Raw genomic sequence first — 22,453 nt, 5'->3', positions numbered from 1 at the left:
CCCGCCCCGGCTTCCCCGTTCCCTGCTGGCGGCCCGGGCCCTTCGCGCCGCCCGTCGGGGAAGGCAAGGTCCGGGAGCTCCCCCCGGGCACGTCGGTGTTTCGCCCCGGGCCGGGCCCCCCGCTCCCGCGGCAGCCCGGGCCGAAGCCGCAGCCTCCGGCAGAGGCTCCGGCGCTGCCGCCGCCTTCCCCGGGCGACGGCCCGTCCCCGCGGCCCCGGCTCTCGCCCGCCGTCGCGGGCCCCCCCCGACACGCGGCTCGCGGGGACCGTTTCCCCCCGCTCCCGCCCCCAGCGTCGGCCGGGGCCGGTAACGGTCTCCGAGCGGAGCCGGCCGGAGCGAACCGCGGCCGGAGCGGCCTCTTCCCCCGCGGCAGCCCCGCAGCCCGCAGGAAAGCGCCGCCGCAGAGCGGCCCCGAGCGAGCCCGTCCCTCCCGCCCCGCGGCTCCCGGCGGCGCCCGTCAGGCGGCGGAGCCCGGCCGACGAGCGGGGGCATGGCGGCGCCGGGCCCGGCCTCCCTGCAGCGCCGGCTGCAGAGCTCGCAGGAGGCGCGGCACCGGCAAGCGGTGCTGGTGCGGAAGCTGCAGGCGAAGGTGAGGAGCGGGGGCGCCTGCCCGGGGCCGGGCCGCGCTGGCGGGGCCGCAGTGCCCGGGCCGCCCGCACCGCCCGCAGAGGGGACTCGGCGGCGGAGCCCTCGGGGGGCGAAGGCGCGTCCCCGGCGGGACCCTGCCCGGCGCTGCCGCGGGCGGGACGTTGCCGAGCCCGGAGCTCGGGGGAGGGAGGCCCCGGGAGCCGGGCCGGCCCGGCCGGGCCGCGGTCACCGCCGAGCCGCTCGCTGGGGTTTGGCCGGGCTCGGAGGAAGATGCCGGGCTCCACACGCCTCTGCTCGGCGCCGCAAGCAGGGGCTGTCCCCAGGCAGCAGTCGGGCCGGCGCGGGGCGGCCCCGGGCAGAGGCGGCAGCTCCGGGCTGGTCGGCCTCGGAGCACAGGAGTGCTGGCAGCGAGGAGGGTGCCCGAGCTGGGCGAGGGTCGTCAGGGCAGGCCGTGCCCAGCCCGGCCCAGTGCCCAGCGGCAGTCATGGCACTGCTGTACCGTCACCCTGCTTGTCTTGGCCCTGCAGACCAGAAATCCCCATTCTGCAGTGGCCGAGCAGGACTGCGGTCAGAACTAACTGTACTCGCGGAATATCAGCAAGCAGTGCTGAAAGCCCATTTCTCTAACTTCGGGGACCCGCTGGACTTTTAGCCTGTTGGAAATACTGATTTGGGGTACCTGGCGGCCATAGGCCGGGCCTGGCTGTCTAAGCTTGTCTCATCATTCTGCTTGCCATCCTAGGATGAGCAAAGAGCACTATGTGTAAAAGAAACCCTGTCTCGCTTTCCTTAGTATTAGATAAAGTGAAGCTTTCCTAAATCATAGTGACTTCTTGTTGCCTGTATCGGCAGCACTCTGACATGGACTGCGTTTGGTCTGTAAGACTGAGCAAAAAGCCAATGCAGGAGAAGCCAGGTCTGCCCCGACACCATTCGCTCATCTTCATCCCATGTCTCCACCCAGGTCCTGCAGTACCGGACTCGCTGTCAAGAGCTGGAGCAGCAGCTGGAAGCAGGAGGGGTGAGTGTGCACGGCACTAACTAAAAATAGTGTTCACAGCATTCGTTAGTGCTGTCAGGAAAAAGCTCCCCAAAGCAATGATAGAGGAAAACCAGATTTTGCTACCTGAGGGTTTAAAGCAGTGCTGCAAGTTTGCCCACCTGTGTTTTGCCCAGTTGCTGTTCTTAGAGCAGCCAGCAGTCCCAGAAATGCAGGATTGGAGTTTGGGGCAGGAGTGCTTTCTTGCCGGGGAACGTTTTGTCCCGGCTCTCGGGAGAGGGCTTTGCTGCCTGTTCCATTCTAGGGCTGTCTGTGAAATAGAATGGGGTGAAACACAGCGTTTTGGAAGGCAAGAATGCTGGCTCTGTGCTTTTTGTTCTGCTTCGCGGCTAAAGCAGAGCTAGGAAACAAAGGGTAGGAGCGTAGGAGAGCATTGCCGGGCTTCAGGTGGAAGCGAGCACTTGTGGTCATGAGCTGAGGATACAGGGGGAGACTGAGGAGAGCTGCTGGAATTGAGTAACACCCTTCCCCTCCCTTCCTCTCTGTACTCACAACGCTATTATGCCTGGAAGAAGCCACCAGCTCCTGAGATAACCAACCACTGGAGGGGAAAGCTATGGATGATATCAGCAGTGAAAGAAACACAAGAATTGGACTAAACATTTCCTTTTTTCTTCAGGGCTGCCTCCCAGGCAGGTGGGAAGAAGCCACAGAAGCCCTGGAGAAAGGCCTGCTTCAGGTGGAAGAGGAGCAGCAAAGGTACAAGGGAGAAGCGTTCCCCCCTACTCGGTGTCCTGGATGCTCACGGAAGGGAGGGAAAACTTGTCAGTGGTACCCAGTGTCCCCGAGGGAAGTGTCGGGGCAAGCCCTTTTGAAAGGAGAAAGGCCCACAACCTGTTCTGTGGGGCAGTAATAGCGGTGTGTGCTGAATGGCTCTGGTTTGAGCAGGGGGTTCCTCCGCGTGACCTCCAAGGGTCCCTTTCCAGCCTAAACGCTGCCCTGGTGCAGTAGGTGAGGGACTGGGGACAACGCTAGAGAAAGGTGATGCGTCCAGTGATGAGGCAGCACGAAGGGGAGGCAGCCGTCAACTGTGGGCATCGTCCGAGTTGCAGAGGAAGGGGAAACCCAAACCGTAGATGGAAACTGAAGGCTTAAAGCAAGGAGAAGCAAATGAGTTTGCCATCACCGAGAGATCTCAGTTCCTCCTAGAAAGCGCTTTTCCTGCCTCTCAGTTTGAGAACAAAGTCAGTGTCGGGGGAGCCAGGAAATCCCGGGGATGCTGCTTGTGGATCGGGGTTGTTCAGTGACCTCATGGCTGTTCCTCCCTTTCCAAGGTGTGAGGATCTGGCCGAAGTGAACAGTCTGCTGCGGGAGCACCTGGAGAAAGCGAATGAGGTGAATTCAGCCCTCAAAGAAGATGTTGGAAAGCTGACGGTGGATTGGATGAGGGCGCGGGAGGAGCTGGAAGCGAAGGAGCGAGAATGGCGCCAGGAACGTGAGGTGAGGCTCGGCTGCGGGAATATCCGGGGTGATGCCAGCGTGGCACGAGAAGGCATTTTGTTTCTGGCCCAGAGAACTTGCTGTGAGAAGGTTGTGGCTCTGTTGAGGATGTGTTGGTGTTGACGAGCAGGAGACAAGGGTTGTCGCGGTTGTCACCCGTAAGAGAGAAGCAGCAATATATTTATTGATAGAAAAGGATGATTTAAGCAAGTCGACAGTAGGTGTGACAGTTTTAAGTTGATTCAATGGCAAGGTACGCTTGGGCAGGGTTACGGGAGAGAAAGATCAAGTTGGTGCGTGGGAGGGGGAGCTCAGCGTGGCAGGGGTGGGAGATGGAGGAGTGTCAATAAAGGTGGTGATGGAAGAGGCCCACCTGCTGTGGCCGTGCTGCTGGGTCCTAAAGGCAAATGCTTGCTGCTGCTGGACGCTGTAGGGCAGCGACACGGGAGCGCTCGTCCTTTTGATAGTTCTTAAATCTCTGTCTAGAGCTGTGAGAGCAGAGAGGTCTGTGTGTTTGCAGATTGAGAGTAGCCAATGGAAGAACAAGACAGGCCTCCCTCACCGATAGCAAATGGGACGGTGGTCTTAGAAGGGCTTGTCTTTGTCTTCCTCCACCAAGACTGTGAGACGCCTCTGCAAGGCGAGGTGCTGACTCGGGGTCAGCTTGCTTTGCTGATGTCCCCTCCCGCAGGAAAAGGGTGGATGTTGCCTTCTTTGAAGGCAGGTGGCAGGTCTGCTGGGGCTGCTTCTGCGGTGCCTCTTCAGTCCTTGGTGCCCTGTCGGAATAGTTCTTAAAGGAGAGCTGGCGATGGTGGTTGTGCTCTCTGCCAGCTGAAAGACTCGTACAGTGATGGCGGAGGCTGAACTGGCATTTCTTTTTGTCTTTGCACCTTTAGCTCTATGACAACTACTTCAGGGGTGAACGTGACCGTCTGCTCGGGCTGTGGCGTCAGGTGGTCACCTTCCGCCGTCATTTCCTGGAAATGAAGACGGCCACGGACCGGTGAGTAGAAGTTGAGGCCAGATCTCTTGCAGAAAAAATGGAGCTTCCCTTCTACATCTGCTTTTTTGAGTCTCGATGTTAAGTTAGTTGCAGCTAAAGATATGATTTCTCCTTTGACAGTCTGACGCAATACCGTGAAGCATGCTTTGGGCTATTTTCAGAATCCTTTTATTTGATGCTCATTTTCAGATAAAACCGTGGGGCTCAGGCTATCAGCAGTGCAGAGGCCCTGAACAGATGACTTGACTATGGTGATATTTGGGCACATTAACACAGACACAGGCATATGTGGACACATTGGAAGAGACTCACCAAAGCTATGTATGTGGCATGTACGGCAGTCCCTTTTCTAAAATAATGAAAACCTGCCTTAAATCTCATTGAGTTTCTTTTCCCCATGCTCCTGTTGGAAAGATCATCCGTGAATATATTTTTTTTCCTTCTCATTTCCAGTTTACGTTTGTATCCACTTATTCCTGTACCAACATTGTTGAAAGAAGAGCTTCTCTACCCTGTTATTTATCCAATTTGTTTTGCTTAGTTTGATACCTCTTTTTATGATAGCTTTCTTGTTCTTGGGCTCTCTGAGGTTCCTTTCTCACAGTTGCCTCCTACACAAACAAAAATAGCACAGCCATGATAAGTAGCTGCTTCTGGTGTCAGCAAGCAATTTCAAACTGGGTTACTGTCAGCCATTTATCTTACTGGATTATAAACCTTCCTTAGTGTGTAGAGTGTGCCTGGCCTTCTATTTAATTCCTGTGTTTTTGTGCTTTTTTGTTAAAACATTTTAGGCTTAGTCTTACACCACCTTCCTGAAATGTTTACTATGTAGGTAGTGTCATGAGCCTCTGAGCAGTCCAAGCGTTGATGATAATAGGCTCCTTAAGGCTGATCCCCAGGTATAAAAGCTGGTGACCTTGGTAAAATGTCTTACATTTATTAAAAATAATTAAGAGTATGTTAATAGGGTAGAGCAGGAGCAACAATTAATAATAGTAATTAGAGGTCCTTGAAGCCTTCTGGCTGTGCCATACACTTCTTATCTCTGAGGGGAAAACAGACTCGGTCCTCAGCTACCCAGTGGGCTCTTTGCTCACTTGCCAAGGTGTGTCCCGATCCCAGAGTGTCGGAGGAATGATTCATCCCCAACAAAGATGTCATCTTTCATGCTTAAGTATGTGCTTCAGAAATGCTGGCATTCTCTAGGTGTAGGTCCAAAGCCGTTGGAAATCATTCCAGCTGCCATATCTGGGACACAATATGTACTCCTGGTTTTGGAAACGGGAACGTTTTTCCATTGCAAACTTGTTTGTCTTTCCCCTTCTCCTAGATTGAAGGACTTGGTGGCACTTGAAGAAAACCATTCCTTGTTACAGCATGAGTTGGCAGTTGCGAGAGAGACGCTGGAGGAATCGCACCTTGAGATGGATCTGCTGAAGCAAGAGAAACAGGAGCTTAAAGTGGCCCTGGAGAAGGTCTGGTCACCTTGTGATAGCAAGACCAGCAGAGATGCTTTTTTTCTGGCAGTAGACGCCAGGGAACGTGCTGCTCTCCTTCTTGGAAAACGGTGATGAGACCCCGCAGGCTCCTTGGGGTAGTTTGTCAGCACATGCTTCTTGGGAGCACTGAACTGGGAGGATGCCAGCGAGACGCAGGGGATGTGGAGGTGCTGCTCTCCTCTTCTTCAGAGTAAGTCTTGCTGTATTTAATTTCCTCTGTGCTTCTGTGATTGCAGCTGGAGCAAGAGAATGAAGCTCTGCTGGGTAAAGTGGAGGAGATGGAGAGAGCAAAGGTCTCTGCCCAGGAGAAGCTGAGCTTGTGTAGAAGAGCAAAGAGTGAGCTCTGTGCAGAGAAAGCCCACCTGGAGCAGCTGCTGAAGAAAGCAGAGGAGCAACAAGAGGAGCTGCGGGTAGAGCTGGGGGTCCTGGCAGAGGAGAAGGAAGAAGCCCAAGAGAAACTCCTTCAGGTGAGACCAAAGACCTGGTGCTTCTGGGTGGGCATGTGGCTGCTTGGCTGGGTGAAGCTGTCCGTGTTGGCCTCCTCTTTGGCTTCTGGTAAGTTGCAGAGAGAGGACTGCATCGGCGAATCTCCTCTTCTCGCCTGTGGCAAAAGAAGCAAACTGTAGCTCTGGATCCTTTGTCTGAGGCAAAGCCCAGGGCTGCACACAAGGACTTTCACTGCATTTTGTCCCGCTTCCAGGTTTCCCGCCAGCAAGAGTCGTCTCGCAGTGGCCTGGAGCAGTTGCGCCAGGAGTCCTCTCGCCAAGGGCACGCGCTGGCCGAGGTGTGCGCAGAGAAGGAGTTGCTGGTGCGGGAGAAGGCTGCCCTGGAGGTGCGACTGGCAGCCCTGGAGCGGGAGAGACAAGGCCTTTCGGAGCAGCTGGCAGAGGCCAGGTAAGGGCAGGGAGGAGACCCTGGGCAGGACATTCTTTAATGTCTGTAATGGTAAAGGTGACAGTGGTTACACGGGCATCAATGGCATCCTGCATGCTTTTCACATGTTTTCTCTTCCATGGACAGAAAATGGAAGAATTTCAAGGAAAAAAAAACTCTACCTTGATTTGAAGGTTATTTTTCTGACAGCTGAAGCTGGCAAAGCTCTCCTGAGCCTTGGGCTCATGTTTATGCCCCCTTACACGGTCCTCTGTGACGTCCACAGCAAGCCGAGTGGGCTCTGAATGGAGCCGTAATGAAACCACGCAGACGTTTCCCAGAACGTGAAGTTTCTCTCTGGTCTGGGATTCTTGTTCTGTGCATTTGAACATCGATCTTTCCTTGTCACGTAGTTTGAGATGGGATCTTCAGAATTCACGGCTATTGCTTATGGAGGTTGTGAGCAGGACGCTGCCCTTCAGGAGAAGCCAGAGGCTCCTGCAGAAAATGCGGAGGGCCTTCTGTTTGTAAGCTCACTCGTGTTAGTGTGGTGCAGGACCTGGAGTTGGTTACACCAGCAGCAGGGAAACCTCTCTTGAATTCTCGCCAGCCTTCAGGGGTTCCTGCCCATCGCTGATGTCTGTTACTATGGACATATTTACTTTGGACTGCCAGAGAGTGGCGTGATCAGAACTGTGTGCTTGTTCTCCTTCTTGAAGATACATCCTCCATTGTCTATCCAAGTTTTGCTTGCTGGCACGGACTCTGTGGGCGCAGCTGCCCGTGTGTCACGGATCAGACCCCAGCAAGTGAAGATTTGGCTATTGCAGTCCAATTCGGCTGGGCTTTCCGTGTGCTGCCAGGTGACAAGGGAAGCCTGGCCATTCCCTCGGAGGGGCCCGCATTGCTATTTTCAAGGGCAGGAATAGGCTTTCTGTGTACGACTTTCCATGCGAGCCTTTTTCCGTAGGCAGGGGTAGGGATCTTGCACCACTTCTTCCTGGAACAACTCCCTGTGGGCGTCAGGAGCAAGCAGCTCCTTTCTCTCTGTATTCACGCTTTGCAGGTCAGCAAAGGAGACCCTGGAATCCAGCTTGTTTGAGGCTCAGCAGCACTTATCTGCACTGGAGATCGCCAGGAGTCATCCTGAAATCCAGGGCCAGGCAGCAGAGCCAGTGGCTTGTCCTGGAAGGAGCGTGGAGACCCCCAGGACTCTGGTGGGACAGTAAATGCAGCCACAGGTTGCGTGTGGGCGTAAGAGGAGTTCAGCAGAAGGTTGGGTGGTCCCCACCCAAAGCATGGCAGCAAAGGGCTGGGATCTTCCCAGACTCCCGCCCGCCATGGAGTAGACTCCTAACGCTGCTGCCAGCTGCAGGCGGGGGAACTTTGTTCCTTCCTTTCTGTCCTTTGGCGGCTGACAGAGGTGTTGGAGCAGACGGAACAGGCCCCTTGTTCCTGGTACTTGAGTTCGTGGCCTGTCCTGTGAGGAGGGCATGAGGGTCTGGTCCTTTTCTGACCCTGCAGTCCATCTGCACCTTTTCCTTGACGAAAAGGGAGCCGAGCTTTGAAAATAGAGACTGTGAGCCTACACTGTTTTGAGGAGCTTGGCTGAGACTTCATCAAATGACTGAATGGTTTGGGTTGGAAGAGACCTTAAAAGATCCTCTAGTTCCAACCTCCATGCCAGTGGGACACCTCCCACCAGACCAGGTTGCTCCAAGCCCCGGTCCAACCTGGCCTTGAACACCTCCAGGGATGGGGCATCCCCAGCTTCTCTGGGCAACCTGGGCCAGTGTCTCAGCAACCTCACAGCAAAGAATTTCTTCCTAATATCACCTCTAAATCTCCCTTCTTTCAGTTTAAAACTGGTCCCCCTTGAGTCCCTTTAGGGATTGGAAGGGGCTCTAAGGTCTCCCTGGGGCCTTCTCTTCTCCAGACTGAACCCCCCCAATTCCCTCAGCCTGTCCTCACAGCAGAGGTGCTCCATCCCTCGTAGCATCTTCGTGGCCTCCTCTGGCCCCTCTCCAACAGGTCCGTGTCCTTCTGCTGTTGGTGCCCCAGAGCTGGAGGCAGCACTGCAGGGGTTCTCCCCAGAGCGGAGCAGAGGGGCAGAATCCCATCTCTCTCTGCTGGCCACGCTGCTGGGGATGCAGCCCAGGCTGCGGGGGGCTTTCTTAGCTGGAGTGCATATTGCCGGCTTGCCAAAGCTGGATGGGACCTTTCTGAGGCCACGTTCCCTACCTTGGGTCACTGAGCCAACACTGCATCTGCCCTTCGATAGTGACGGGGAGGGAGACCACGAGTAGCCCCCCTGGAGGTGCTGCTGAAGAAAGCAGAGAAGCAACAGGACATCACTGCAAGGAGTGCATGCCTGCCCCATGCTTTGGAGACATAAGTGTATTGGAAAAATAAAAGCAGACGAAAGGTCATGTCCCATGACATGCCTGTCCCATGTTTTGGAGAAATAAGTGTATTGGAAAAATAAAAGCAGACAGAAGGTCTTTGTACACAGTAGAGAAAACTGAGAGGAACCATCTCCTGTGGAGGGCTCTGTGGAGGCTGAGGAGCCATGCTGTGGTGGAGTGCTTTGGAAAAGGAGACATTTTACCTGCTCATCAGGTTCATCCTGCTTTTCCAGGCCTACACCTGACCCCATCCACACCAGCCAGCACCAGTGTTGTCCCACCACTGCTTCTGCTGGGGAACCTGCAGCAAACACTGTGCTCGGAGCTTTTATCTTACTTCAGGACTAAGGCCTTGAACCAAGCCCCTGCCACAGTTCACCTGCTACAGCAGGTCCCTGACTTGGCTCCTACTGAGGTCTTTTGCTGTGCACTGGTCCTGTTACCTCAGGTCATCACTCCTGGTGCATCTGTTTCTTGAATGCAACATCTGTCTCTCAGGAGACTGATGGTCCAGAGATATCGGTGCCAAGTTAAGGTTCAGAGACCGATCAAGCTTCTGGGTCTCTGCCTCCAGAACAGCAGCTTTGGGATCCCTGACCACAGCTGCTAAGGAGTCAGACAGCTCTTGGTGAAGGTCTTGAAGTTCCTGGCCAGTCTTTGCACAGCACTCAATATAGTCCTGCTTGTATTTTCGTTCTTGCACCAGCTGCGTCTGCAGAAGGGACACCTGAAAGAGGCCAAAGGCTGAGCTCAGACAAGCCCACGCTGGTAGGACCAGCCCTAGCTCCACAGTACCGGTTCTCGGGGAAGACGCACCCTCTAACGCCAGCCCCGACAAACACTTGCTCTTCGGGGAATGGAAGTCACAGGTTCCCAGAGTCACCCCGGCCTCAGCTCAGATTATCAACAAGTTGACTTTCTCTCTGGCATACCATTCACACGTACAACCCCGAGACACGACACGGATATGAGAGAGAGAGGTTCCTACAGGATTAAGTAACCCAACTCTCCTTTCCAAGAGAGAGACTGGGGCTACTGCCACCTTACTGCCACAGGCTTTTTCCTCAGCAGGAGGGCTACTGGTTACACAAGGCACTCAAGAACTGACCTGTTCTCATCTAACTTAAAAACTTGACAGCTAGCGCGTGAAAAGGGAAAATGGGAAGGGTCAAGGAGATGACTGGGGCCCAAGGGGAACGTCCTTAGACTATTCCCTATTTTCCATCCATTTCCTTTTCTGAGTTTCCTCCAATCCCTCTCCCACCCTGCCTGACCTGATGGCACCACAGAGACCAGACCTCGGGGAACGATGCTGTCTGGCCATGGCCAAGGGACACGTATGACTGGGTATTCCCACTGCCTGCTGGTCTCCCTTCCTGATGGCCAAACAAAACTCGGGCCATAGCATCGTGCAGAGCTGTGCCCATCAGCACAGCCACAGCGGCTTTTGATGAGAGCTTTCCTGCTCCTCACCCGGTTCTGCAACTCAGCCAGTCGACGACTGCAGCACGTGTGAGACTCCTCCTGGGAAGAAAAGGCAAGGATTTCCCTTTGGTCTCCAGTTTGGTCAGGGTCTATGTTTATGGTCTATACTCAACTTCTATAAGGTCTATGCTGGGGGGCTGCTGCCATCGTTCCTCCATCTGGCCAGAGCCTCCTCCCACCAAGTAAGATCCTGTTCTCACCTGCTGAGACGCCGGCATCTTGTTCTGGTCAGACGCGGAGAGAGAAAATCCGCCTGCATCTGGCAGCGCCCGAGCTCTGCAACATCTCCTCAGTCTCCTCCGTTCACGTTCCACCTGCACGTTGGGTAGGAGAAAGGGTCACAGAAACCTGACACCAAACAAGGAGCAAAAGGACCTCTGGGCATCATGGCAAGATGGCTGCTCACAGACTGTGAACTGCACCACAGAACGCTGGGGCCCAAAAGCACTCCAAGTAGCCCACGGAAGAGAGCGAGCAGGAGGAAAGACTTCCTGACGCCAGAGTGCCCGATGGGTGTGGATGGGGACACGGGGGCAAGAAGGCTGGTACCGCAGTGAATGTGCATTTGCGAAGGCAACGGGGTGCCAGAAGAGAGAGAAAAGACAAAAGTGTGTGGCCACAGGGGACAGTGGGAGAGGGAAGGAAACAAGCCGAGGACTCCACAGTGCTGCCTCTGGAAATGCGGTGTCTTCCAGAGGACCACAATGCTGTGCAGAGGCAGCGAAAACCTGGTCTACCTCCTCCAGAGTCCTCCTGAGCTCGGCATTGTATTGCTTCAGCTCCGTCTTCTCCTGGTCCAGCCTTGCAACTGCTCGCTGCAGACGTTCCAGCCGCTGCGACAGGAGTCTCTTCTCTGAGAGCCAGGACAGCCGCTGCCCTTCTGCAGTCGCCTGCTGGGCATTCAGAGCGGAGATGGTGGGAGTGGTGCCACATCAAGGAGAGAAGGGCCAGAATGGACACGGCGCGGAGAGTGACCATGGAGGAATGGACAGTGCTACGTCCCTTCTCCTCCTCCTCCCGGTCCACAGCCCAAAACAACACTCTCCCTTCCCAGGGGCCCTCCTCCACATCACCTTGGAAAAATCCACACAGGTTTGCCTGCATGCTTTTCGCCCTGTGGCACAAGAACATGCTGAAGGCGCAATGAAGCCTTCAACCTCACCAGCCAACGGTACCAATTCCATTCTCTCTAATACCCTGGAAAAGCTGGACCTCAGAAGTCTCCGCCTCTGAAAGCCTCCTCTAAGCACCGTCAGTGTCATTGCTGTTCAGCCATCCTTACAAAATTCTACTACGTTTAGTACACGCGTTTGGTCAACTGTGCCCTCTCCTTTCCATGCCAAATCCCAACCACGACACGTTGCTCAAGCTTGCCAGAAAACATTCTAGCAGGTAGACAGAAAACATTCTAGCAGGTAGATGGTCTCTGTCCAGAGCTATAGAGGCAGGCAAGCCTGGCTCGCTGCAACATGGTTTCTTTGGCCAAGTAGGACATGTATTTAAGGGAATATATATTCCCATATCTTTATGGGAAATATCTTTAGAATCCTCTATAGACATTTTAGTTGACAGATAATCGGTCACAGTGCCTACCTGAAGATGGAACCGGTCCTTGTCCCTCTCTGAAACCATACTCTGCAGGATGGCAATTTCTTCCCTTAGAGTCCCATTGGCCATTTCGCTCTTGCTGAGGGCAAGAGTCAGTGCTTGTACCTTCTCTTTCCATTCGTTTTCTCTGCTTTCAGTCTGCTTCAAAATAGCAATCACACGCTCCACTTCTTCCCCCTTTGCTTTCCGCTCATCTTCCAGTTGTTGGGTTAGCTCCTTGTGCCTTTGCAAGAGATGGTCTCTCTGATGGAGAACTTTCCTCTTCTCCTCCTCCTCTTCCTCCCATTTTTGGAGTTTCTGGATTTGTTTCTTGAGGGTCTCCGTGTCATCTTTCCATCGCAAAGCTGATGTTAATTGTTTGAGGAGTTCACTCTGCCTCCTGAGCTCTTGTTCTCTCCCTGTCAGAATCTTCTCTAAAGAGCTGACTCTGTCTCTCTGGAACTTGATCTCTTCATCCTTCTTTGTCAGAGTCTGCTGAACATGCTGGAGATCTTCCCGAAGGCCTCTTATTTCCTCTTCTATCTCTTTTTGCTCACCTTGAACCTCGGTCTCTTGTTCCCTATCAGTCAAGGCTTCTTCCAGTAGCTTCTCTTGCTCTCTGTGGTGGCTAACCTCTTCATTCTTCTCAGTTAGCCTAAGCTGGAGATTCTGCAAGGTCTTCAGTTCTTCTTCTTGGTGCTGGAGTTTTTGCAGAAGAGTTTCATTGTCTTCATCTCTCTTCCTCAGTGTTTCCTCAAGCAGATTCACTTGTTTCTGGCATGATGTTAGTTCTACTTTCATATCTTCGCCACGAAGCCAGAACATGTTCATTTGCTCTGTCTGCCTGAGGAACTCCAAACGGTTCTCCTTCACTATTTGGCTCATTTTGTCTAGATCCTGCTGTAGACTCTTGGCCTGCTTGCCTTCTAACTCCTTCTGCTCTCGAAGGTCCTGGACATGCTCTTGCAAAGACACTATCTCTTGATCTCTCGCTTCTAGAGAAGACTCAGCGTATTCTAGTTTTTGCAGTATGACTTTAGTCTGCATCTCCACCTCCTCCTTTTGCTGTTGAAGCCTAGAGATAGCCTCCTCCAGAACACCTATCTTTTCTTCTCTTTCTTTCAGAGTCAGTTTTGTTGCTTGAAGATTTGTCTGCTCAGCTTCATGCTTTTCCTCCTTTTCCTTGCATGCCTCACATTGCTTTCTAAGGGATACAATTTCTTGCTCTCGTTCCTTTAGTGCCACTTGAAGATGGTGCAGAATTTCCTTCTGCTGTTCAGAGTCTTGTTCTTGTTTTTGGAAGGTCTCAATCATTTCCTTCTGTGATTCAATCGTGAATTCCATTTCCTTCAGTATTGCCTTAGTGTATTCTAAGTCTCTATGTAAGACATTAATCCGTTCTGATTTTTCCTCATAGTTCCATGTTTGTTGCTTTTGGATGTCTATGAGCCTGTCCTTTTCTTTTAAGGTTTCTAAGGCCTGCTTCAATTGGTCACGGACAGTCTTTAACTGCATTTCCATGACTTCTTCAGCTTCCTGGATTTGCTGTTGTTGTGACTGAAGTTCTTGATCTTTTTTTGATAAAGAAAGTGTCATCTTTTCTACTTTACCACGAAGCTCTTGCAGGTGCCCCTCTTGCTGTTCCTTGGACTGTTGCAAGAGTCTTAACTGCGCCCTTTGAGAATCACACTCACTCTCTCTGTCCTTAAGAACTTCCCTCAGGTGTTCAAGGCTTGCCTGCAGAGATTTCACCTCTTCTCTTTCTTTTTCCAGTTCTTGGATCTGATGAGTCAGAGACATAAGCTCTAAGTGTTTCTCCTTCAAGTTTCCTTTCATATGATCAAGATCCATGAGCAGATTTCTGACTTGTGATGTACCGTGTTGTTCTAGAATCATTATTTTCCCCTCCTGGCATCTGATCTTCTGGTCTCTCTCCTCCAGCTCTTTGTTCATCTTGTTCACCGCAGTCCTCTGCAATTCTCGCTGCTTCTCCAGCTCCCGTATCAGTTCTTGCTGGGATCTGATCTCCTGGTCTCTCTCCTCCAGCTCTTTGCTTATCTTGTTGACAGCAGTCCTCTGTTTTTCTTGCTGCTTCTCCAGCTCCCGTATCTGTTCTTGCTGGGATCTGATCTCCTGGTCTCTCTCTTCTAGCTCTTTGCTCATCGCAGTCCTCTGCAATTCTTGCTGCTTCTCCATCTCCTGTATGTGTTCCTGATGGGATCTGATCTCCTGGTCTCTCTCCTCCAGCTCTTTGCTCATGTTGCTGACAGCAGTCCTCTGCAATTCTCGCTGCTTCTCCAGCTCCCGTATCAGTTCTTGCTGGGATCTGATCTCCTGGTCTCTCTCTTCCAGCTCTTCGTTCATTTTGCTTACAGCAGTCCTCTGTTTTTCTTGCTGCTTCTCCAGCTCCTGTATGTGTTCTTGCTGGGATTCTGTCTTCTCTTTTTTCTCTGTGATTTCCTTCATAACCTGATCAAGAGTAGTTTTATGTGTTTCTTTCTGCTTTTCCAGCATTCTCATCTTTTCCTGGTATAACTTCATTTCTCCCTCCCTCTCTGACAGGATGGCAGTCGTATGAGTGAGATTCTCCTGCAAAGCTTTCACCTCTGCTGCCTCTTTCTGGAGCATCTGAATTTTCTCCCACTGGGTTTCCATTTCCTCATTTTTCATTTTTAAGATGGACAGCGTAGTTTGGAGTTCTTGTGCAAGGGAGTGATTCATATCTGTTGCTGTATTTGCTCTGATTTCAGAGGCTGTGACTGATTCCTGAAGAAGTTTTATCTCCCATACCATTTTTTCTTCAACTGCTTGCAGTCTGTCCCGTTCGTGCTGCAAAACAGGGAGGAAAAGATTCAATAATTCCATATATATATATATATATGTTTGGGTTTCATACTAAATTTGAACTCTTGCTCTCTTGCTCCAGTGGCAGTCAAGGGCTGAAGTTTGAGCTTTTAGGAGAAAATTCAAGTTATTCGGTTGGTTTCCCTGTTCGATGTTGTCATGTTTTGGACCAGACTGGCCACTGAAATGAACCACAGATGCTCTCTTTTACTTCTCCAAAAAATGTGAATTTCCTCCTGTCACTGAATAAAGATTTGTGAACTGTACTGTATTTATCAAACTCTGTCTGTAACTGATTTTTGGAGTCAGTGTAAATGGAGAAGTGGGCAAATATGGATCATGAAAAACAGCTGCACTGGCTCAAATGTCTAGGCTGGTGTCCTGTATGTCACAGTGCCTATAAGTGTATACTCAGGGAAGAAAGGCGAAGAGTCGGGTAGACTTATCCAAAGCCCAGCACTATTCCAGCTTGTGAGAACTTTCGGTCTCCTCCTGAGCCCACACAGACCTACTGTATTTACAACACCCTTTCTCAGGGAGTTCACCAGGTCTGCTCTGCTGTAAGTGTACCACCTCCTGGCATCTGCTTGCAGCATGACACTCGCTGCCTTCATCAGATGGCTCTGGTTCCTCTCTTGGAAACGAGAGGGAACAACCACAGCCCCCTCTCTCCCTGCCTCTTGGGATGTTGTAGACCTTTCCTGCACCACCTTTTAGGTTACATCTTTCCCAGCTTACTCAGCCAGTCCCATCTTCCTTTTTGTCCTTCTCTGAACCTCTTCTAGCTCTAGTGTGTTGTTTGGGAGAGGAGCTGCCAGAACTGCAGCGAGGATTTGAAGACCAGACTAAGCATGATTAAGGCAGTGGCATGATAATGTTCTCTCTGTTAGGGAGGAAGGGAAGAGAAAGAACACTTTGGTTACCTTTTTATAAGGTAAATAAAAAGGCTATGCCATTTTATATATATATATACATATAAGGTTATACCACTGGTATAAGCAATATTCTTTTGCTCTTGTAGCACTCTGTGGTGTCTCCACATAGTCTGTGTTATTGGTCACGATCTCTCCTTTCTGGGCTGTCTTCTCTTATGGTTGTGACCCTGCTAATTCAGCTACAAGGCCTGGCAGGAAAGCAAAAGTCTGCGAATCAAGGAACGATGAGGGGAAGGAAGGGAAGACAGTGAGGGTGACAGAGCACTGGAAAAGGCTGCCCAGGGAGGTTGTGGAGTCCCCTTCTCTGGAGACTTTCAAGACCCGCCTGGATGCAGTCCTGAGTAATGTGCTCCAGGCAATCCTGCTTTGGCAGGGGAGTTGGACTAGATGATCTCTAGATGTCCCTTCCAACTCTGAAATTCCGTGAAAATGAGAGATGCTTAGCCAGCATTTGCATACACTGTATCTTCTCAGATTTGGACTGAACCTATACAAGACCACCCCAAATCAGCTCTCCGCTGGAAAAAAATTGCTCCTTAGAATTATTAACAGAAGGCCAAAAAATACGTAAGAAACGGCCCTTCCTGTAATCTGCCAGCCTCACCAGGACTTCCTTCCTTTGCTTCTCAGTGCTCTCAAGTTTCCTTTCCAAAGACGCCACCTCTTGATGTAGAGCCACAACCTCCTCCATTAGAGCAGCAGCCTCTTCCTGCAGGGCAGCTTGTCGAGAGTTCCTCTTGCACTCTGCCACCTGCATCTCTGCAGCAGAAAAGGTGAAGGAGAAGGTGAAAATCAAAGCAAAACCAAAGTGATTTGCATCCTACAGAGAAAATATCATTTTCTTATCTGATTGTGTTTCCCAGGCCCTAAGCCCGCAAGGACTGTCAAAGCAGACATAAATAAAGGAAACTTCCTGGCAGAGTAAAAAAGAAGAAAGAAAGTGGCAAGGTTCAGAAGAATATGAAAATGTGTTTGCTCTTCTGCTTGTTGAAAGGCCAGGGCTGAGGGCATGGCAGCACATCACCCACAGTGTTAGAAGCAGGGAGAACTGACATCAATGAACCAAAGACAGCGACAGCAGGTGAGAGTCAAATCTAGTGTCCTAAAGTAAACGGAAGAAATAGCAAAAGTGAAGACTGACTATGACACAGTTCATTGACCAGAAAGACTTAAGAGATGTTAGAGAGAAGAACAGGTGTCAAAGTTGTGCTTGAAGATGCACTTTGGCATTTGTCCAAAGGAATGCTAGGTGAATACATTGCGCACTAGCAGAAGAAGAAAGGAAATAATGATACCAGGACAACAACAAGGCAAGAACAATTGAGCATCACACCAGTACCAAGACCTGAAGCAAGAAGGACTACGGATAGCCAGGAACTAAAACTAAACCAATAGACTAGAATTGTAGACACGAACTAAAAGACAGAAAGAACTGACTAGTGGGAAAAGCAGGATCCATCCAGTGGCAGAATGTGAAGTATATAAGCTGTTATCGTGTGACATACGTAGTAAAAACTATGGATGTTCCAGAAAAAGCAATGATCTAAGGCCTGGAAAACTCTTCTGTAAAAAGTCTGAAAAACGATCAGCAGTTCCATCTCAGAGAGGGAACATGAAGAAATACCAAACCGGTAAAGGCACTGCATGAGTGCCAACAGCCTGTGGGGGAGGCAATGAGCAGCGCCCACACTTTGATCTTCCTGTAGTCCAAGACAAGGAAAATGAGACAATGAGATGAAAAAGCAATTCTGATGAAGAGAGTGGGAAAACAATGACAGAGAAAGGAGCAGAGATGCCAGAGAGACTAATAGCCCTGCAGGCTCTGGGATGGCCTGGAGCTTCGAGGAAGAGGTGACCAGTTACATGTGAAAAGCAGTTTATAGATAAACCCAATGTGAACACGTTACCAAGGGCCTAAGTAAGAACTGGCTAGGGAAGTTAGAAATTGTGTTTGCTAAGGCTGCGAGCTCAGACACCAGATCAGTATCAATAAGAAAGCTGGTATGAAGAATGCAGAAGGCACCAGAGAAGTAGGAAAAGCAGCAGAAGAAAGGATGCAGTAACACAGGAGCTTAACACTGAACTAATGCTCTGGGAATCTGCCATGTAAGAATAAAAGGAAGTCAATAAAGACTTTTGCAGATTGGTGCTTTTAAAGAGCATATGGAAAAGTATACTGTGAGACATCAAGCTACTCAGCAGTGACATATGACCTGAAAGGCACCACCAGCAGCACAGTCAGATGCACTGCCAGCCACTGGATTTTTCTCTTATCAAAGGCTTTCCCTGGTAGTTCTATAGCTAAATCTCATGCTTGTTGTTTTTCTCCTGTTCCCGCCTCCGGGCACTACGCTTTTCCTCTGCATGGTATCAGAGATTCCTGCTGGTGAGACAGTACGGAATCAGTGGGTTGGAAAGGAGAAGCTGTACCTTCCTGGCTTTGAGCCCACTGTTTCTGCAGTTCTTGATTGTGGGCACTGAAATGGTCCCTCTCAGCTTGCCTCTTGCTCAGCTCCAGCTCCAAGTCCTGTATCTTCTTCCTCGCATCATTCTGGAAGAGGTAAGAAGAGAAGTACCACCTCACAGAGCCACGGCTGGCAGGAGACAAAGAGGTACAAACACTAAGGCAGGAGGGGGCAGCTGGACAGTAGTGGTAGATGCGATCATGATTCTCCTTGCTCCCCATGGCAGGAAGCCAACCTGGTCTACAAGAATTTACACACATGCTGGCTTTGGCACTCTGCCTGTCAGTTCAGTCTAGCAGCACAGGACTTGTGCGTGCACTAGACACGTTACCTGATCTTGCTGAGTCTGCTTCAGGTGCTGACGCAGGTCTTGTAGGGCTGTTGTCACTCTGTCCACTGTGAACTCCACGGGGAGGTCCCCAGCCTCGGAAACAGTCAGGCCCCAGACATGACCTTGTTCTGAAGGGAGAAGCCATTCTGTTTCAAGCTTTAACTGAAGGGTCTCCAACAAACAAGGCCTCCTTATACACAGGAGAAAGTGGCAGTGCCTTTGATGTAATCCTAGAGCCCACAGGACAGCAAGACGGGTGTCACAGGCTAAGTTATTTTGATGACCACTAATGTCAGCGCCGCCCCAGGGAAGAACGCACATGCCCTATTGACTTGGCGTAACGTGGGCCCTGTTTCATTTTGATGCTGGTCATTTCTCCACGTACAGACATGGACTTGTCTCTCTACAGGGATGTCAGGCTTTCAAGACTTCCCAAGACTTGAGTCAGGCTAAACTAAAAGGATGAGTCTATCATATCGGGATTATAAAGAACCACACCTCCCTCCACCTGCTCTCCTGTATGTGCTCTGTAGCCTTGTTAACCCAGCCTCCCACACTTGCCTGAACTCCAAGGGACTAAGTCTCTGCTGTCACAGATCAGGTGATGGAGAACCAAGCGCAGTTTGTCCAGCTGGGATTGGGCTTCACAGTGGGCACTGTTAGCCTGCTGACACTCTGTGGCCAATGCCTTTGCTCTGTTCTCTGTGCTACAAAGCCTCAAACGCAGTTCAGACGTCTCAACCTCCAGCATGCGCAAAGAGTCCCTCAAGCACTGTTCCGCTGCTCGGGACTCCTCCAGATCCTGTAGCAGCTGTTTCTCTCGCGTTGCCAGGCCAGCCTCCTTCTCCAGCAAGGCCTCCTGCAGTGACTGTATCTAGAACACAGATACACACAGCCTCAGGGATGCTGCTGCTGCTGCGGCAGCGGAGCAGGAAGTAGAGGAAGGAATGAAGGAGGAGTTATTTCAAGCAAAAAACACACTGGAAACAGAAGGCACAAAGCCAAGGGTTCAAACTGAGCAAAATAAGCTAGAAACAGTTATCTGGAGGCTAAGGGGCCAAAAGGATGTTTCCCCATCCCCAAAGGAGAGGTCGAACTGTCAGGCTTTCATGCTTTCCAACCTCAGAAGTGAAGCTGTGTATGTGTGTGAGAGGGTGAGAGGTATTTCTCTTCTGCGCTCTCTATGGAGCTGCTGGGCCTGGTGAAGAGCAGAAAGAAGCTGAGACACCTCGTTGTGCTGGACAAGGTTGTCTTCTTCCAGGGTTCTGAGGCTCAGTTCCTTCTCTTCCAGAGACAGAGTCAGCCTGAAAGAGAGCATTGCAACTCATGGTATAACATTTAATAAACTCTCAGGACTTCCACCACCAAGGGGAAAATGGCTTTGTCTGCTGACGTTTGTCTAAACAACTAGGCTGCTTGTCCAGTCCTAAGCCAGGCTGGCCCATCACACCCAAGCATGTGCCCACTACACTTGTTTCCATAGAAGAAAGGTGAATTACTGGCTAAATACCCTATCTTTCTTGAGATGGGAATGTGAATTATAAACGTAACAAAGTCTTGAAATTAAGATATTGGGTAAGAGGAAAATTTTTCTTTTGACTAATGAGACTTCAAGGGACAACTTTTGTCAGTAACAAAGAGACATTGTCTTCCCCTAGGTTGTACATCCTGGTAGGAACAGCAGCAACAGACAGCAAGGTGATCTTTGGGCAGTTTTGTAAGACTTGCCAGCACCCCTATTTCAGCTAGAGAAGCAAAGGCTGATATCAAAAGTGGTAATGGAGGCTTGAAGGAAATACTCTGATCCTTATATAAGATGCAGGATCCCTCACAGGGGAAGCAAGAGTGCGCTGCCTTTTATATCTCCTCTTCAATTAAGATATGTGTTGAAGATTGGCAGGACTTTACCAGCTGAAGTAGCCTACCTGCCCTTCCTCTTCTCTCTTGCATTCCTCGGACAGTCAGTTACACCCGTAACCGTTGAGGCTGGCAGGTACGCTGCTCAAGCCTCTCTAGACACCTACTGGGATTTTTGAAGGAACAAAGCAACAGACGGCAATAAGAAACATTCTTGTTTCTTGGGTGCCTCAGAGGGGAATCTAGCTTAGTTCAAAATCATGGTTTTAAGATGGCTTCTGCCAACCAAAGGGATCAGCATGAAGGACTGAAACGGATCCCAAATGTTTAAAATTTATTGGACCCAAAGCAGAGCTGATGGATCTACCTAGCTCATTATACTGCAGCTCAACCTGCCTTCTTTAGTGTGTTTCAGGTTTGAAACTCCTGAAAGTTTCATTGAACAGTATTAATATGCCGACCTAACGAAATAACACCTCCTTTTAAAGAAAGGACTACTCTCCAAAAGCCATTAAAAAACCTGTAAGGAAAAAATCGAAGGATTGAGGAAATAAAATGAAACACAACATCAAGAGAATGAAACATAACTGCATGGATAGTTCAGAACTCTACTTTTCAGGAAACACTGCCAGAGCCGCTCATATATGCAAAGATCTGAAAGAGGGAACTCATTAAACAGGATGGAGAGTCTCACAGGCCTTCATTTACCTCGCTTTTTCACTCTCTAGGACCTTCAAAGCAGCCTGAAATTCTGTGTTGTGACACTCCACTTCTTCCCATCGACTTCTTTCCTCCTCCAAAGACTGCAGACACACTTGCAGCTCCTTGTTCTGATGTTCTGCCTTCTCCCATTGACTCCTCTTCTCCTCCAGGATGTTCTGGAGGTGCACCACCTCCAGCACCTTCTGCCTTGACAGTTCCTGTGCCTCACACAGATCTTTCTGAGCTCTGCGGCCAATCACTTGCTGGGACTCCTCGGAGGCTGCTAGCTGAGATGTCAACTCTTCCACCTCAAGTAAAACATAACAAAGCAGTCAAAGACTACAGCTGCTCACTGTCAGACATATCATACGCTGTGAGGACAGGGAAAGAATAACTTTAAATTTCACCCTATCATGAGAGTACCAGATTCACAATGAACGCAGCTGACTTAGATTTTTAAACAAGTAGTTCCCCACGTTCACCAGAAAAAAGCACCTTAAAAAACAAGACTAGCAGTAACAGGCCGTCAGAAATCCACTCTGACGATTTTGGGCAAACAAGCAAAAGGACTAGCCCATCTGTCCAGGGCAGCAGGTGAGATTCTGCTGCCCAGTAATCTCCTTCAGACCAGCTGCGATGGAGAGCACAGCAGGATGGCAGTCAGGGGATTACCCCCTCAGCCTGCTCTGCAGTGGAAAAGCAAGAAGGGGAGAGTGCACCTATTTGATGACTGGAGTAGCTACTGCTCTTTTAGTCACCTGTTTTTGTAGACCATCCCTCTGCTGAAGAAGGATATTCATTTCATCTTTGATGGTTTTGATTTCTTCCTTGTGCCTCTTCTCCACTGCCTTGATCTTACTCCGAGTTTCCTGCAGCTCTGCTTGCAGCTTTTCTGTGATGTTCTGTAAACACAAATGGAGAGCATGCGACAAGGACCTGCCATCAGGTTCAGCTTTTTCCTCCCTCTGTCTTAAAATCCCATTCCTTCAGCCACTTCTTTACTACCCAGCTCTGCTTCCACTTTAACCTTTCCTTCCTGTTGCTGATCTTTGGAGCTTACCAGGCTCTGTGGTTTCCACGCCTGCAGTAGTCCTCGCCTCCCAGGACTTACGTTTTATTGCCTTGTTACTGCCCTTCACACTGTTCCCTGGCTCTCCCAGCCTCTCTCAACTTACATCCAATGGCCAACTGCCTGTTCTTTCAACTTACCCTACTAGTCAGACTTACCTGCCCATTCTCTTGCTGCTCTTTCAGCTCCTGCCTGAGCTGCTCTAGCTGCTGGTAGGTGTCTCTTAGCTCTCCCTGAGTCTGGAGCAGCGTCTCTAATAAAGCATTCTTCTCACGCTCCTTTTCTAGCAGGATCTGCACAGAAATAT

General features: G+C 50.7%; 2 protein-coding genes across 2 annotated transcripts in view; one reads left to right on the top strand and one right to left on the bottom strand.

Annotated features, from left to right (window-relative positions):
• Positions 1–485: 485 nt before the first annotated feature.
• Positions 486–8,446, top strand: LOC128916564 (centrosome-associated protein CEP250-like). Its single transcript, XM_054218457.1, has 8 exons — positions 486–589; positions 1,553–1,609; positions 2,268–2,347; positions 2,923–3,088; positions 3,985–4,091; positions 5,425–5,569; positions 5,830–6,060; positions 6,294–8,446. Exons 1-8 carry the CDS (start codon positions 491–493, stop codon positions 6,489–6,491), a joined length of 1,083 nt encoding a protein of 360 aa, XP_054074432.1. The 5' UTR covers positions 486–490; the 3' UTR covers positions 6,492–8,446.
• A 474-nt stretch (positions 8,447–8,920) lies between these two features.
• The window catches only part of CEP250 (centrosomal protein 250), a 34,142-nt gene continuing 20,609 nt past the window's right edge, over positions 8,921–22,453 (bottom strand). Inside the window, exons 19-31 of the mRNA XM_054218464.1 lie at positions 22,305–22,439; positions 21,836–21,979; positions 21,084–21,385; positions 19,747–19,822; positions 19,080–19,392; positions 18,519–18,646; positions 18,153–18,273; positions 16,327–16,481; positions 11,950–14,772; positions 11,094–11,249; positions 10,557–10,670; positions 10,345–10,395; positions 8,921–9,598 (exon numbers count right to left, since the gene is read on the bottom strand). Coding sequence (XP_054074439.1) covers positions 9,311–9,598; positions 10,345–10,395; positions 10,557–10,670; positions 11,094–11,249; positions 11,950–14,772; positions 16,327–16,481; positions 18,153–18,273; positions 18,519–18,646; positions 19,080–19,392; positions 19,747–19,822; positions 21,084–21,385; positions 21,836–21,979; positions 22,305–22,439 — 4,806 coding nt within the window. The 3' untranslated portion in view covers positions 8,921–9,310. The remainder of the gene's footprint in view (positions 9,599–10,344; positions 10,396–10,556; positions 10,671–11,093; positions 11,250–11,949; positions 14,773–16,326; positions 16,482–18,152; positions 18,274–18,518; positions 18,647–19,079; positions 19,393–19,746; positions 19,823–21,083; positions 21,386–21,835; positions 21,980–22,304; positions 22,440–22,453) is intronic.

Source organism: Rissa tridactyla, chromosome 12 (assembly GCF_028500815.1).
Source record: "Rissa tridactyla isolate bRisTri1 chromosome 12, bRisTri1.patW.cur.20221130, whole genome shotgun sequence".
In the NCBI taxonomy this organism is placed as follows: Eukaryota; Metazoa; Chordata; class Aves; order Charadriiformes; family Laridae; genus Rissa; species Rissa tridactyla.
This window is presented reverse-complemented; position numbering and strand designations above follow the sequence as displayed.